We start from the raw sequence: 13996 nt of genomic DNA, 5'->3' as shown, positions 1-13996 counted from the left end.
CTTGATTGAGTTTTTGACCGCCCGCCCGGATCTTTGGGCACTCCCTTTGTACATCAGACTTTCCGCATCGTTTCCGGCTTGGACTTTGCTTTGGACATTCGAACATATGGCGCAATCAACTGGTACTCGCCATTATCAGCTCATGATTGTAGATGACAATACTTATGCAGTAACTTCTATATCAATTGCCTGATTCTCCTTTACCGACCACCTCCGACTTGTGACTTTCCATTACGCCTTTTTGAGTAAAGAATCTGTCATTCATGCATGGCCTGGGGCTGGAAGCAGACCTTCCCTTGCGTGACTGGTCACCTCCTAACGGTAGATATCGGATAGGGTTCCATAACCCCAGACATCACAGAATGTCGATCAGATTGCGAGGGAGAGAAACGTGCATCGGAGTGTAAGCTTAGTATATAAGATCTCCTTTCGCCCGCTTTTCACTTTAGTATAACCTCTTCCCCTCAAACTTTGTCCTGCTCCACGCGCCGTGACTCGCCTGCTTGATCAGAACAGCGGTCTTCCGTCACGCCACCTCATTCGATTGGTCATATTCCGTTACCCCAGCCGTTGATTTTCGTTCCCTAAGGATATACATAGTCCATTTCCGAATCTTCCACTGCTACACGTATTGACTTCCAGGCAACACTGCAACGATGCCCGCTCTCCTCACACCGTCCTTGAACAATGCCCCAGACTCGATAACTACTGGTCTCGATTACGTTCGGCGATCCGGCATTCTCATTGCCTCCGATGGAGCGGAATACAACCGAATCGCTGAATTCGATCCTCTCGACGCGACCTCCAACCCTTCTCTCGTTCTCGCTGCGGTCAGCAAACCTGAATATGCGCATCTCATTGACGAAGCTGTGGATTACTCGGTCAAGAAAGGCGGAGACCTGAACGAGGAAGAGAGGACTACGCTGGCATTGCTCAAACTGGTACGTCTGAATCAAATTTTCAGTTGCACACTCTGTGGCTAATACCGAGACAAAACGTAGCTCGTCCTTGTAGGCGTGCAGATATTGTCTATCATCCCAGGCCGCGTCTCCGCTTCCGTCGACCCACGAACGGGCTACTCGATCCCCGCCATCCTCTCCCAAGCCCGCACCATCATCTCCCTCTTCGAGGAGAACTCCATCCCCCGCTCTCGGATCCTCGTCAAAATCCCCGGAACGCCAGAAGGCATCTCGGCTGCTCATACCCTCGAACACCCAACGGACGGCTCAGAACCGATATACACCAATATCACACTCATCTTTGGCCGTGCTCAGGCTCTCGCGTGTGCCCAGGCGGGCCTCAGCGTGATCTCTCCTTTCGTCGGTCGAGTGAAGGACTGGTGGGATGCACAGGGCTTCTCTCTGACCGAACGCGACCCTCACCCGGGTATGGCGCTCGTTTCTTCGATCCAACGCGCCTATGCAAGGTATGGGTACAAGGGGAAGACGGAGGTGATGGCAGCTGGGTTCAGGAAGCCTGAAGAAGTGTTGGCGATGGCGGCTGGTTTGGGACGACCGGACGAGGCGTTTGAGGTGGTACCCGATTCGATGAAGGGCTGGAAGCGGGGGACTTTCCTGGCTGCGGACCTCGTCACTATCCCTCCGGAGCTGCTCGCTGGATTGAGGTCGTGGACCTTCCCTGCCAAATCCCCGACGGTGCCGAAGATGCGATCACAAGAAACGGAGGTCGATGAAGATACGGAACCCATATATTTCGAGGCGCGCCTGGGATCGACGACCAGCCTTTACGAGAGCACGTTGAAGAACAGCAAAACCGAGAGGATTGTCTTGGACAAAGTTTCTGAGGGACTGGAAAAGTTCAGTGCGGACGCGGTCAAGTTGGAGGATATCGTGCGAGACAAGGTCCTAGCTGCTCTGCGAAGATAAATCATTCCTGTATAATCGCAGTTCGTTAGCTTAATGACGTCTTTTCCTTTTGGATAGTTGGATTCCCCGAAAAATGAACTAATAATACACTAATATACATACAACGATTAGGATGGTGGTCACCAATGCAGTCGGTGGGTTGGGCACTGATAGCCGCTCGGGTTCTTGAAGAGGTAGAGCTGGTGGTAATCCTCCGCATCCCACCACTTGCCCGCGGGGAGAATCTCGGTGACGATCTTCTTCCCTATCGGCGTAAAGTGCTTCTGCTGGACTTCCTCCGTCACGCGTTTCGCAATCTCCTCTTGCGTTTGCGAATGTGTGAAGATGGCGGAGCGGTACTCTGCGTATGGGGAGGTGGTCAGTGCGCGGAGGGAGTACCCGGGGTAGATGGATACGTACGGGTGCCTGTATCAGCTCCCTGGCGGTTTAGGGTCGTTGGGTCGTGCGTTCGGTAGAAGAACTCTACACGGACAGTCAGGTCCTGGAAGACAGAGGGAAGAAGAGACACATACCAACGAGCTGGTCATAAGAAACGATAGAGGGGTCGAATTCTATCCGGACAGCTTCAGCATGTCCAGTTGACCCCGAGCAAACGCTCTTGTAGTCCGGATTCGAAGCAGTTTCCTTTCCTCCCGTGTAACCGACAGCGGTTTTGAGAATTCCCTTATTCTCAGAGGGAGGGAAGTGCTTCAAGAAGATGTGTTCGACACCCCAGAAGCACCCAGAGGCAAACGTCGCAATTTCAGGTTGTCCAGACGCTAAAAGGTATGGCTGGATCAGTACGACTGTCCGCTGAGCATTCCAGAAATCATACCGGTCGACATGGATGCACGGAATTTGGATGGGTCGATGACGGGGCCAGAGAGACTGAGAAGAGACTTCAGGCGGCCTAGCATGGCTTCGAAAATCAGGCTGGTGAGGTTTATATATCGTTTGGATTCGCAATTCTGATACAACGCATGGTGGTGCGCTTGCCGCCGTGGATGACCAAGCCCAGCGTCATTGTTGCGACTCGGCAATTGCCGAATTAGGCATCAAAGCCATTGGCAAACAGAGCGCGTTCCCTCTCCTTTCAAGTTTCAAGCATCGACTCTGTCCTCGACTCGTGAACGCACACTTGGGAGAAACTTGGGGTCAGAACGTATTCCTCGAGTCTGAGATCCGACTTCCGGGATTTTCGCAACCATTCTTCCGATAGGAACACGCAATCCCCTCGTTCCTTGCACCCCTCACCCACAAGCTCTCATTTATCCTGACGCATGACACCTTTGGACCATAACTGGACCTACAACCATTTGACAACGGGCGCTCCGATTACATGGGCTCCCCGCACTACAATAACCTCACGCCTTCCTCGAGGCGCTTCATCACCGCAGTTTCTTTGCCTGGGAACCCCATATTACAGCATCTCTTACAGAATCTGCTTGTACCCTCGGCCAGTGATATGTCTCTATATGCAAAGTTCCTGACACGGGTTGTGCGGGGTGAACTCTGCCGGTACTGGTTAATGGCACTTCATGCTTGTTTTGGAGTCATTACAGCTGTGCCTCGTTTGATTCGTTGGAGCCCACTTTCCGATGGGTTCGCTGGATATTGGTATTCAGGGCGCGTTTACGGCTGTGGGCGATGTAAAGAGGGGTATAAAAGGTCTCCGCGTTGGGTGCTAGGACGGTTAAGACACCTGATCGTCTTCTACATACGACTTCCTCCCAGAGCCTCCAAGAGATCCACTCCGGTACATCATGCGATTGCTCTCTGCTTTCACGACCCTTACGCTCGCCGCTGCTGCCTTTGCCCTGCCAGGGCGCGGTAACGGGAACGGCAACGGCAATGGCAATGGCAATGGCCACGGTCACGGCAACTGGCCTCCAACCGTCTGCAATCCCAACGCAAGCGGACCCCACCTCCAAGCTATGCAGCAAGCCGCTGTCGCCGATTTCGCGCACCTCTACCTCGTCGAGCACGACGTCCAGGCCGCGTTTGATCGTTGGGTACCAGGGTGAGTGCACGTTTACACGGTCATCAACTCCCTCCCTCCCTTATTCTGACCACGATGCACCTGGTCCCAGACAATACATCCAACACAACCCCTACTCCGGACAGGGCCGTCAAGCCGCGATCGACTTCCTCCAGGGAAGCTTCGATTCCGACCCGTCAATTACGACTACGCACACAACCGCATTCGCTGGTCAGGGATACGGCTTTTTGCACTACAAGTTGACGCTGCCGGATATCACGTATGCCGTTATGGATTACTTTAGGTTTGAGGGGACGTGTATTGTTGAGCACTGGGATGTGTTGCAAGAGATTACGGGTGATGAGACGAACCCTATTGCGTTCTTCTGAGTAGATATGTGTGTAAAGCTCGTGTTAAACATCGGATGAAGTAACGCTAGATGGAAATACAAGATGAAATGACAAGATGGATGTACAATTCGAAATTCATTCCAAACCGATTCTGGATCTGAGCCCGAGTTTGTTCACAAGTCGATAATCCACTTCTGGTTAGGCCCGTCATTGCACTCCCAGATTTGGAGTTGGTTTCCGTTATCAAGTTTGCCATCTGTAAGGTCAAGGCAGTACCCTATATACACAAAACCAAAGTATCAGATTCAACCCTCCCATCCGATAGTCCGACGATTCAGAGTAGCACGCTGAAGGAAACGTACCAGAGTCTCCGAGATACCAGCGGCCGGTGTAGTCATACCTCCAGATCTGCGCTGGGATACCGTGAATACACTCCCAGAGGTGGACTTTCTTCCCGTTGGTGAAAGGGGCTGAGCGGATCGTTAAAGGGGAGTCAGTAAGTAGAATATTGGTCCGAAATGAGAGGTGAGCAAAGGCTGAGAAAGTGACTTACGATCACCAGCATCGAGGCAGTAAGGCGTTCCAGAAACCCTCAGGAGAGTCCCGTGTAAGGTACGACCGTCGTAAACCCATGCTTGCGCGGGAGTGCCGTTGCAATCGTATCTGGTATATATGTTAAACATTGAGAGCGCCGGATGGAACAACGTTACACGTACACCTGAATTGGAGTCCGCAATTCCAACTCCCCTCCGCGCACGTCGATGCACTTCTTCCAGACTGCTGCGGATGGGTGGATACGAGAGACGTAAGTGTTCTCGGCCTGCGTTGCACCAGGTATAGGGACTTGGGCGCTCTGAGAGGCGAGGGTGTGGAGAGGGAGTAGGAGAAGTGATGTTGAGAGGAAAGCGAGGAGGTTCATTACAATTATACGATTGTTATTGTGAAATGTGGCTAGATAGCAGAAATGGTGTGTGAGAGAGAAAGGCTGGACTTGAAGGACCTCAACCCCCCGCGTTCGAATATGTACTACCTTCATGAAGCGAAGACCGCGGATTTCATTTACCGCAACCCTTCGAATTTGAGCCAAGGCCCGGGCGCTTATTTTTGTCTCATCCAAATAGGTGTGGTGGGGAGGCCTCGTGGGGTGAATTCAATGGGGAAGGTGACCAGTCCTGGGTAAGTACTATATATATACTATATATATGGTCTGTAGAGTAGAAGTGGTGGACGGGCGATACAAGTATTCAGAGGAGTGAATGCGAGCAAACTACCTCTTCAGGGGAACTTCGTGGCAAGCGGTCCATGTTATGTAGTCCTCTCGTCGAGCATCTCTTCAATGTTGAGAAAAGCAAAGGCGAGGCATATATATTCACCTCCGGTGCTCCAGCCTTACCGATGCACATATATGGATAATTGGTGGCGCGATCTTGAAGTCGAGCTCCTACCGTCTACGACTTTGCGTAGACCACTCGTTGTGGAATTTTCATATCGATAGCAATTAAGAGACGAAAGGAGGTGTTAGCGGTGGACGTGAGGACATAGAGATACATAGGCACTCCGTGCTGGATTGTTGAATGGTCCGGTGGGTGACTTCCCAATCTTTGCTTCGTAGTGCCAGGTTCTACAGCTCAGAGGGTGAACCGAGGAAGGGTTTGCTGTGGTAGTGCTTATTTCAGTCAGTTCGAGGAGGCATGTCAATGCCCAGCGGCTCGACCCTGGAAGACTTCTATAAGGTGCTGGTGGAGTACGTATATGTATCTTGTATGCACCTGAGACCCTACGCCATATACTAGTAGTACATACTTAGCCCTTAGCCTCGCGACCCAGGCAGAAGATAAGAAAGACAGTCAATCACTCTTGCTTACCCTATTCAATTGACTTACTCCGCCAAGTACATACCGCATGCGATCCTGATCTCTAGGCACCGGACAGCAAGCGCGCACGTGCCTCCACAGTCCACTCCAGTCGCGAATTTCGCACACAAGCGCTTAGCGCTTCGTACTCAACCGATCAACTCCAGGTCGTTTCTCGCCTAAGTTACCCACCTACCTACAAGGTACGCGAGGGTGGCGCAACTGTCAAACCGACTGATCCCTCCCCCTCCCCTCCTGCGGCAAATATACCGGCAATCAAGCAACTCAACCCTCTCGATCCTTCAAACGTCGCCTAGTAAGTTCAAGTTGTAGGATCATTTCCAGAAGTTATGTACTTAGGAGGAAACGTATCGAGAAGAAGGGTCATCCTGGCGACACACTGGTACACGACTCAACTTATAAGTTATGTGGGCTAGCAAATAGTAGTATGTACCCGACCGACGGATATGTGGAGTCTGGGCATCGCGAGCTAGTCTCAAAAAGGAGCCCACACATCCACCCGAGCGTCGCACACTTCCACGTCTATTTTTAAATTCTCTCTAAGCGAGACGATATGTAGCCCTTGGCGCTGGGACTGCAGTGCTGAGACTGCTGAGAACCAAGAGCAGCATGTCGGCTGGCTGCAGGCGGTTGGCGGCGCTTGGTCCAAGGACCAAGGTTGGTCTGGAACTCCGCACCCACCCAACGCGCGCTGCCGTAAAACGCAATGTGCCGTTGATGGAGGCCCAGGAACGGTGGGTGTCAGTGTACGCCTGTGTACCTTCAATGTGGAGTGGGGAGGCCGACGAGACGCGCGCGGCGCGCGTAACTGTGTGTTTGGCGCGTTTAAATACGACTCGAACTCGTTGAGTTATTCCCCAGGTCTCTCTCGGACTTCCTACTCCTCCTACTCCTCCAGTTCCCTCTTCTCCTCCTCTTCCTCTCCCTCTTCCTCTCTCACCGTATTCCACAATGGCCAAACTCACATTCACAAAACTCTTCGTCGCCCTCCTGGCCTTCTCCTCCCCTCTCTCCTCCCTCTCCGCCTCAATCCCCGACATCCGCCCTCTCTCAATCGAGAACCTCCTCGAAGTCCGTCAACACGGCGGCGGTGGAGGAGGCCACGGTGGACACGGGCACGGGCACCACGGGCACGACCACCAGCCGCACGACCCGAACGACCCCGTCCTCGCCTCCACCGTGGACAAGGACTGCCTCGAGGGCACCGAGTACGAGGGTATGGCCAAGGGGTGGAACGTCACCATCGCCGGCGTGCATACGTACTATGCTAGGCCGTCTGGTCCGCCCCCCACCGGCCCCCGGAAGGTGTTGCTCTTCTACTCGGACGTGTATAGCGCGTTCTTCCCCAACAACTTTATCCTCCAGGATTGGTTCGCTGACCAGGGTGAGTTTCAATCCATTTCAACGTGTATCTGAGTTGTATCTGATGTGGACATTTTGATAGGATACTACGTCCTTGGACTGGATTACTTCTTCGGTGACCCCGCGCAGAATCAGAACCTCACCACCCCTCAGGAGATCGAGGATTGGGTCTACTGGGCTAAGGACCGTGCTGACCCATATGTCCCAGCTTGGAACGCTGCCGTTCGAGCTATCTTCCGTACGCCCTATGTCACCTGACATTTCGTAGTTCAAAGGCTTACTTCGATTTGCTTGTAGCCAACGACACCAAATACGTCGCCGTGGGCTACTGCTTCGGTGCCCCCTACGCCCTCGAAGCCGCTGCTACACCCGACATCTTGGCTTCCGCCTTTGCCCAACCTGCGATGTTGACCGAGGGGCACTTCTACAACGTTACTCGTAAGTCGCAAGACAATGCTCCTGTGTTCTTCTCATACCTAACCCCTACCCTTCATAGAACCCCTCTTCGCATCCTGCGCCGAAACCGACATGACCTTCCCCACCAGCTCGCGCAACCGCATGATGGAAATCCTCTCCGATATCAGCGCCATGCACCACTTGCAAGTCTTCTCTGGTACCGAGCACGGCTTTGCTACTCGTGCTGATTTGGAGGACGAGAATGCCGGTACGTCTTCTATGCCTTCGTTATCTTTGACCTTTCCTGGAGTATCGTGGCTGACGTCTCTTCTCTGTAGCCTGGGCCAAGAACACCTCCGCTAACAGCATCGTCGGATGGTTCAACCGCTTCACTCAGGATTAACTATTATTAATTCCTCATCTACTTATACCCTTGCTGTTTCCTCCACCGATATCGATACCCCACGTGGAACGTCACAGTGTAATGACTCGTCGGTGTAATACTTTGTGTATGACCTTGTACGAGGTTTAGTGTACGTACGAACCCTTGGATGGATGGATACATTGCATGTAATGAACCCTAGTATGGAACGGAATGTACAAACCTCTTCATTGATTTATTTTCTGCTATATCCTACCAAGGAACTGCATAAGACTATAGCTACACCGCGTGACTGTTCCCTCTCTACACGCTAGAACGCCCACAAATCGCGAAGACCCTCAATGGCCCCCAGAATTCAGAAGATCGAGTTTCCCTGGGGAGAATTCTCCAGATCTCGACTCGGATTGATGCAATGGCACCACCCGTCTCCCGATGCAGTCCTCCTGCTCGACACCTCTCAGAACCGAGGTCCAAGTCAACGGCTAGCTATAGTAAGGACACCCCAATCTCCCCCTCAACGTCCCACCCCCCTCCTTCGAAACCTGCCGTTCCTCAGCGGGTCGTACCTCGGTGTGCGTGGCGAAGACGACGATTGGAACATGGTGGTTGATGCATGATGCTTCGACACAGACACTGACTCCTCTGGTAGTATCGACTCTGACCCAGACAGCCACATGTACGTATGATACCTACCAGAGGGACTTGGGAGGTCGGTGGTAACGGTACCGTTGAGGCGTACACCCTCCTGATTATATGTGCAACTCAACTGAGGCCATCTCCGATTTGTCGTCCCTATCTCCATCCTCCGTATCGAACATGGGCACCAGGGTGGGAGGGAGGTTGGGGGTACCGGTGGTATGCAGGAGGATGAGGCTGCCCGGAAGTCGGAGATCACTGAGCACACGCAGAGCACGAAAGGGGAAAACAAGGAAAGAACGAAAGAAAAAAGATGTATAATTAAAAAAACCAGGTTTCTTCTAATTAGAGAGGGGGGTGTGCATACATCCACACAAGCAAACGACTAGGTGTAAGTAGTGGGTTGTAGCCTAGATGTCGGGCCGGGTGTAGAGTGTACGCGCGAGAGGTTGGTCCAATGTTCTACCTACATAAGGATATGTATGCAACAAGGGGTAGAGATTAGAAGGGATGCGTCAGAGGAGCGAAGGAAAGAGGAAGGACGTACGAAAGAACCGAGGAGCTCCCAGAGAGGCCCGTGGTGGAGGGCTGTTTAGCGGAGCTTGGCGAAGAGCTTGGGGGCGGCGCATTCCTGTAGGGAAGGGGTGGGTCAGTACAGGGTTCGAGGTAGGGCGAGGGAAGGGCGGGAAAAGGAGGGCTGGATAGGAGGAAAAGGAAGGAAGGCGGGCCGGAATAGAGGAGCAGGCGATGGGGTACATCGAGGAAGGGAACGTTGACATACATCTATGCAGTGCATCATGCTGCGAGCGAGGATTAGCATTCTGGTTACGACAAACGAAGACCATTAAGAAACGTACTGGACTATAACCCGAAATCAACCCAACGGACGAAGGGGTAACCGGTCAAGGCAGGTCAGTGAGACACGAGGCTTCGGGTAAACACCATCATAATGGGTACGTACACCTAGAGAGTAGTAGGTAGTCGGACAGTCAGTCAGTCAACGTGTAATGAAGCAAAAAGCAAAACAGGAGTAAAACGTACATCTCCTCAACACAGTCCTCGCCCTTGAAACCCTCACCAGCGTTCACCTTCTCCTGGCACGCCTCAAAATGCTTGGCCAGCTGAGCACATTTTTGTTCCTTGCACTCTTCGCGGATGGCAGGGTGGACCTGTACGGGTATTGAATGTTAGTTGAGGGAGGAAGAGGGAACGGAATGGCGAGGCGGAAAAGGCGACAACGTAAAACAATTTGGGACGGGAAGACGACGTACATCCTCAGGCTCCTCCTCCTCTTCCTCCTGCTCGACAACCTCAACCTCAGCGTCGACCTCCTTGTCAGAGTCGTTGTGGACGACCGGGGCGCTGGTGCTGGACGAAACGAGGGAGGAGAAGAACGATGCGAGGCCGCTCATGGTTGCTTGCTTTTCTGGTCTTTCTATTAGCAGGAACAACAACGAAAGGTTTTCGTCAGTAAGTCTTTGCGTAGGCTTGGGTGAACGTTGGGCTGAGGGTACGCACGACGACGACGAAGGGCTTTTGGAGAGCGAGGGGAACGACGTTGACGAGGGACGGTTTTGCGTGGCGGACGAAGGGACGCGATCACGGGTCCTTCCGGGAGAATTGCCTTCGTGGGCTCGAATTTCTATAAGAGGCAGGTGGGGGCTTGGGCCAGTCGGAGTGCGCGGATTTTGGAACTCTGGGCGCTTCTTTTGCTTTAGGGTTTGGGCGTTCGTTTGTGGTGGATTGAACGACTTTGGGTCGCTGTGGATCGAGGAAAGGCTGGTTTTTTGGGATCTTGAATAGCTACTATGTCCTGGCTTTTAGCACGAAGGGGTTGCTGTTGTCATTGCTCATGTTCAAGTTGCGACGCTGGTTACAGTACTAGTAGCACACCCCTCGAATATCGAGTGGCAGATCGAGTCGCTTTGCTGAGAAGTGCTATTTCCGGAAGTAGATAATATATATATGCGCTACGGCCCATGGTCATTGGAAAAATTGCCAATGGGTAGGTGGGTACGTCGTACATCTGGAATGTTTTGCCAAGTCGACCTTCCACTCTTCGACTTTCGAGTAATGCCTTGAAGCAGAAGAGATCTGGTAATCTCTCACTATGGAGCGCGTGTCACTAGTGCTTGTTTTGTCTTTCTTTGGCGTACCTTGCCCTTATCTTGGTGAGACGGCGTGACAGGCACGGTGTGGGTTGGGAGCGTATTTACTTATGTACTACTGTTCGTCCCGGAGCCCGAAGGCTAATTTGTACGAGTCTTGAGGTGGAATTCGTAGGCGTTTTTCATCGCCTTAATCAACGCGCCTCGCGCAGAGTGGACGTTTGAACCCTCAGATGTATCACGAGTAGTCAGGGCTATCATGAGTGTACAGTAGTACTACATATTCACAGTAGACCCCCAATCTAAGTTCTAACTGTAACGTGTAACGTGAATTCTCAGGCCTTCAGAGCTGACACATGAGAAATCGAGAACTCTATCTTAACTTTATCCCAAGTCTATCAGGGTCCGGACTGAGCTACTAGTCCTCTTTTGTCTAGAACGAGTTGGTAGTAGTGTTCTGTAGTGTGTCGTTCGTAAAGGAGGCTGCAACGAGGAGTGGGGATCGTGGTGATAAGGCCTGGACTCAACCTGAGGGACAATCCGAGGATTTTAAGCTTCACGGTTTTCAATCGCGTCACTCGTGCACACTGGGTGGGAGGCCGCTGGTAGTGTTAGTACTCGGAGGGATTTAATGAAGTTAACTGAAGTTCAGGGACATGCAACGATCAGAAGGATTTAACGCTCAGCAGTGGTGGATACGTACCGCCGGAAACCAGTCGGTCGGCTCGGCGAAAACAATTGCCATCGTACCACTCATCTTCATACCCATACCCATACTTGCTTACCTTACCTCACTGCGTGATGTCTTGGGAGTCCTAGCGCCTGTGAATCCCAACTCCAACTTCGTAGCAGCTTGCTTCGTGAGCGCACAGACATACAACGGACTTTCCTCACAGTCATGCTTTATCTCCCAACTTCCACACACTCGCTAAAGGCCCGCGCATTAGACGACATGATCAGCGCTCGCCGCTCGAAAGGCGAAACAAGCGCCCACCGGCCTCAGGCGGTACTGACCCGTACAGCCAATCCCGTCCTCCGATTCGTCCATCGCATCTGCAGAACTCATCTAATCTTATCTCGTCCCTTCACTGAAGATCTGAGATCCCCTTCCACGTGAAGCATGACTCACCCTCCTCCTCCTCATGTTTCCCATCCAATGACAGGAAAGGGCATCCAGCATCAAAAATAGACTCGAGGTATCAGTGAAGTCAGGGCACTAGGTCGGACGAGAACGTGGGCTGGAACGCGTTCGTGGATTGACATTGGACAGCTGTCGTTGGGTCTGACGGCAGCGTCGCGGCACGCTCGGATGGGACTCCAAACAGTTCTGAGACTCCCATGGGGTGTCGAAGAGCAGTGGATAGATTCGCTTGGCAATTGAGCAGGAGGAGAGAGGATTCACGATGGAAGGTTGATGGAAGGTGCGCGGGAACGATTTGATGGGGATTTGATGGGAGTGAGTGATGGTGCGGCGCGGCGACGGATTTTGTGTGCAGCATTGTCATTGGCCAGCCTCACTTGCACTGAGCTGAGGAGTGTGTGTGCCCTGAACGGCTTGGTTCGTTACCATCATCACTTTTGCGTTCTGCGTGTCGTCACCGGACTCGCGTAGCTGCACGTTCATTCATTCATTCGAGTCGTCCATTCTTCGCACTCGTTCATCCGTTCTTCGACGACGCTTTCGACGTTCATCCGTACTTGGACGACGCTTCGACAAAACTTCGACAACATCTCTTGTCTGTAGGGATTGTTGGTCACTGTTCCAGGGACAGGAACGCGGAGGCGAACTACAGGAACGAACAGGAGTAGGCGAATAGGGAGAGGCGAATAGGAAGAGAAATAGCTAGGAACCCGAGGGGGAAGCGAGTAGCGGGATCGACAGACTGGTTAACAACGTTTCATCCTCGACAACGGTTTCAAGCTCTCGTTTGGACTTGGACAACGCATCGCTTCAGGATTGGGGGACAGACTTTGAAGCTAGGCACGTCCGTCCGTCTACTAGGTACACAAGACCCGAGTTTGGATACGCTGGACTTTTTTCTAATCTTGTTCTTTCTTACAGCGTTTCGGTCGTTGTGATAAGGCCAAGGAGATACGTGCAGCAAGGCGTAACACCAAGGCTGGTCTGGACCACCACCATCCTCTATTACACCACTCGACAGCTTCTTTTTCTCGCAGGCTGCCAGCCAGAGAGTTAGAGACGCGGGCCGACTGCTTGGGTCTACCTACACACAGTACAGGGCTGCGACTCTCACCACATCCACAATTACTACCTCGCTCGACCTCACATCACCCCGCCTTACTCTCGACAAACGGCCAGCCCCCGCAGGCACACGCACAAGCAAACGGGTTACTCTACAGACGACTGGCAACTCGCCCCAACCTCTCGGTCCCTCGGTGCCTTTGGAACGAGGAGGTTATACATACCACGTCTCCGCGCGCACGGACGTCTCTTTCAACAAGGATCTACGTACACATCAGTCCGGTGGACGGGACCGGGGGCATTCAAAGGAGAAAGAAGAAGAATAGTTGAAGGATACTCTCGGTGCATCGTAGGAGGAGCGAAGAGACTAGACTCGACACTCGACACTCGAGAGTCTTGAAGGCAGGATAGAGATCTACCTGGATAAATAGATTTTGTTGGGAGTAGGGTGAGTACCCCCGCGGTGTTATTTCTTTTCTTCGATTTTTTGGGCTTTTTTGTGTTGGGGTTTTTTTGGTGGTCTTGTTCTTGTTCTTGTTTTGGGCAGTGTCTTCGTCACACTGGGAGGCACGAACGTATAGGGTTGCATAAACACATCCCCTCGTTTCTTGTCCACCTTTCCACCCCTCCTGCCGCCCCTCCTTCCTCATTCCACCACGACCCGTAATCGGATCGCAAATTTCCTTTTTCCATCCTTTGCCCTCGTTTTCTTGTCTGTTCTCGCACTTTGCCGTTTAGCTCTTTTTTCCCCCTTGTTTCTCCGTTTATCCCGTGCGGAGGTTTTGCGAAGTGAACTTGAGGCATTTGCTTACTGCTGGCTATCGATCCTTTCTTGTCTTGTC

General features: G+C 52.4%; 6 protein-coding genes across 6 annotated transcripts; 3 read left to right on the top strand and 3 right to left on the bottom strand.

The window, feature by feature from the left end:
• Positions 1 to 463: 463 nt before the first annotated feature.
• On the top strand, positions 464 to 1886 carry CC1G_01525 (TAL1; the record flags this gene model as incomplete). The annotated part of the gene is made up of 2 exons (XM_001833796.2): positions 464 to 941; positions 1002 to 1886. Exons 1-2 carry the CDS (start codon positions 657 to 659, stop codon positions 1884 to 1886), a joined length of 1170 nt encoding a protein of 389 aa, XP_001833848.1. The 5' UTR covers positions 464 to 656.
• Positions 1887 to 1927: 41 nt separating this feature from the next.
• Positions 1928 to 2782, bottom strand: CC1G_01524 (peptide methionine sulfoxide reductase; the record flags this gene model as incomplete). The annotated part of the gene is made up of 4 exons (XM_001833795.2): positions 1928 to 2226; positions 2286 to 2348; positions 2399 to 2644; positions 2701 to 2782. The coding sequence occupies 4 exons, from the start codon at positions 2780 to 2782 to the stop codon at positions 2006 to 2008; spliced, it is 612 nt and encodes a 203-aa protein (XP_001833847.1). The 3' UTR covers positions 1928 to 2005.
• An 846-nt stretch (positions 2783 to 3628) lies between these two features.
• CC1G_01523 (hypothetical protein) lies at positions 3629 to 4232 on the top strand (the record flags this gene model as incomplete). The annotated part of the gene is made up of 2 exons (XM_001833794.1): positions 3629 to 3885; positions 3956 to 4232. 2 exons carry the CDS (start codon positions 3629 to 3631, stop codon positions 4230 to 4232), a joined length of 534 nt encoding a protein of 177 aa, XP_001833846.1.
• Positions 4233 to 4366: 134 nt separating this feature from the next.
• On the bottom strand, positions 4367 to 5112 carry CC1G_01522 (hypothetical protein; the record flags this gene model as incomplete). Its single annotated transcript, XM_001833793.1, has 4 exons — positions 4367 to 4470; positions 4556 to 4663; positions 4747 to 4856; positions 4910 to 5112. 4 exons carry the CDS (start codon positions 5110 to 5112, stop codon positions 4367 to 4369), a joined length of 525 nt encoding a protein of 174 aa, XP_001833845.1.
• A 1564-nt stretch (positions 5113 to 6676) lies between these two features.
• CC1G_01521 (hypothetical protein) lies at positions 6677 to 8228 on the top strand (the record flags this gene model as incomplete). Its single annotated transcript, XM_001833792.2, has 6 exons — positions 6677 to 6877; positions 6929 to 7451; positions 7512 to 7667; positions 7727 to 7867; positions 7926 to 8093; positions 8164 to 8228. 6 exons carry the CDS (start codon positions 6677 to 6679, stop codon positions 8226 to 8228), a joined length of 1254 nt encoding a protein of 417 aa, XP_001833844.2.
• A 912-nt stretch (positions 8229 to 9140) lies between these two features.
• CC1G_01520 (hypothetical protein) lies at positions 9141 to 10869 on the bottom strand (the record flags this gene model as incomplete). The annotated part of the gene is made up of 7 exons (XM_001833791.2): positions 9141 to 9309; positions 9391 to 9626; positions 9701 to 9704; positions 9805 to 9806; positions 9885 to 10012; positions 10115 to 10622; positions 10721 to 10869. 7 exons carry the CDS (start codon positions 10867 to 10869, stop codon positions 9254 to 9256), a joined length of 1083 nt encoding a protein of 360 aa, XP_001833843.2. The 3' UTR covers positions 9141 to 9253.
• Between the last annotated feature and the right edge of the window lie 3127 nt (positions 10870 to 13996).

Source organism: Coprinopsis cinerea (genome assembly GCF_000182895.1).
Source record: "Coprinopsis cinerea okayama7#130 chromosome 10 map unlocalized cont3.10, whole genome shotgun sequence".
Lineage (NCBI taxonomy): Eukaryota > Fungi > Basidiomycota > Agaricomycetes > Agaricales > Psathyrellaceae > Coprinopsis > Coprinopsis cinerea.
The sequence above is the reverse complement of the archived record's forward strand: the minus strand, read 5'-3'. Positions and strand labels throughout refer to the sequence as shown.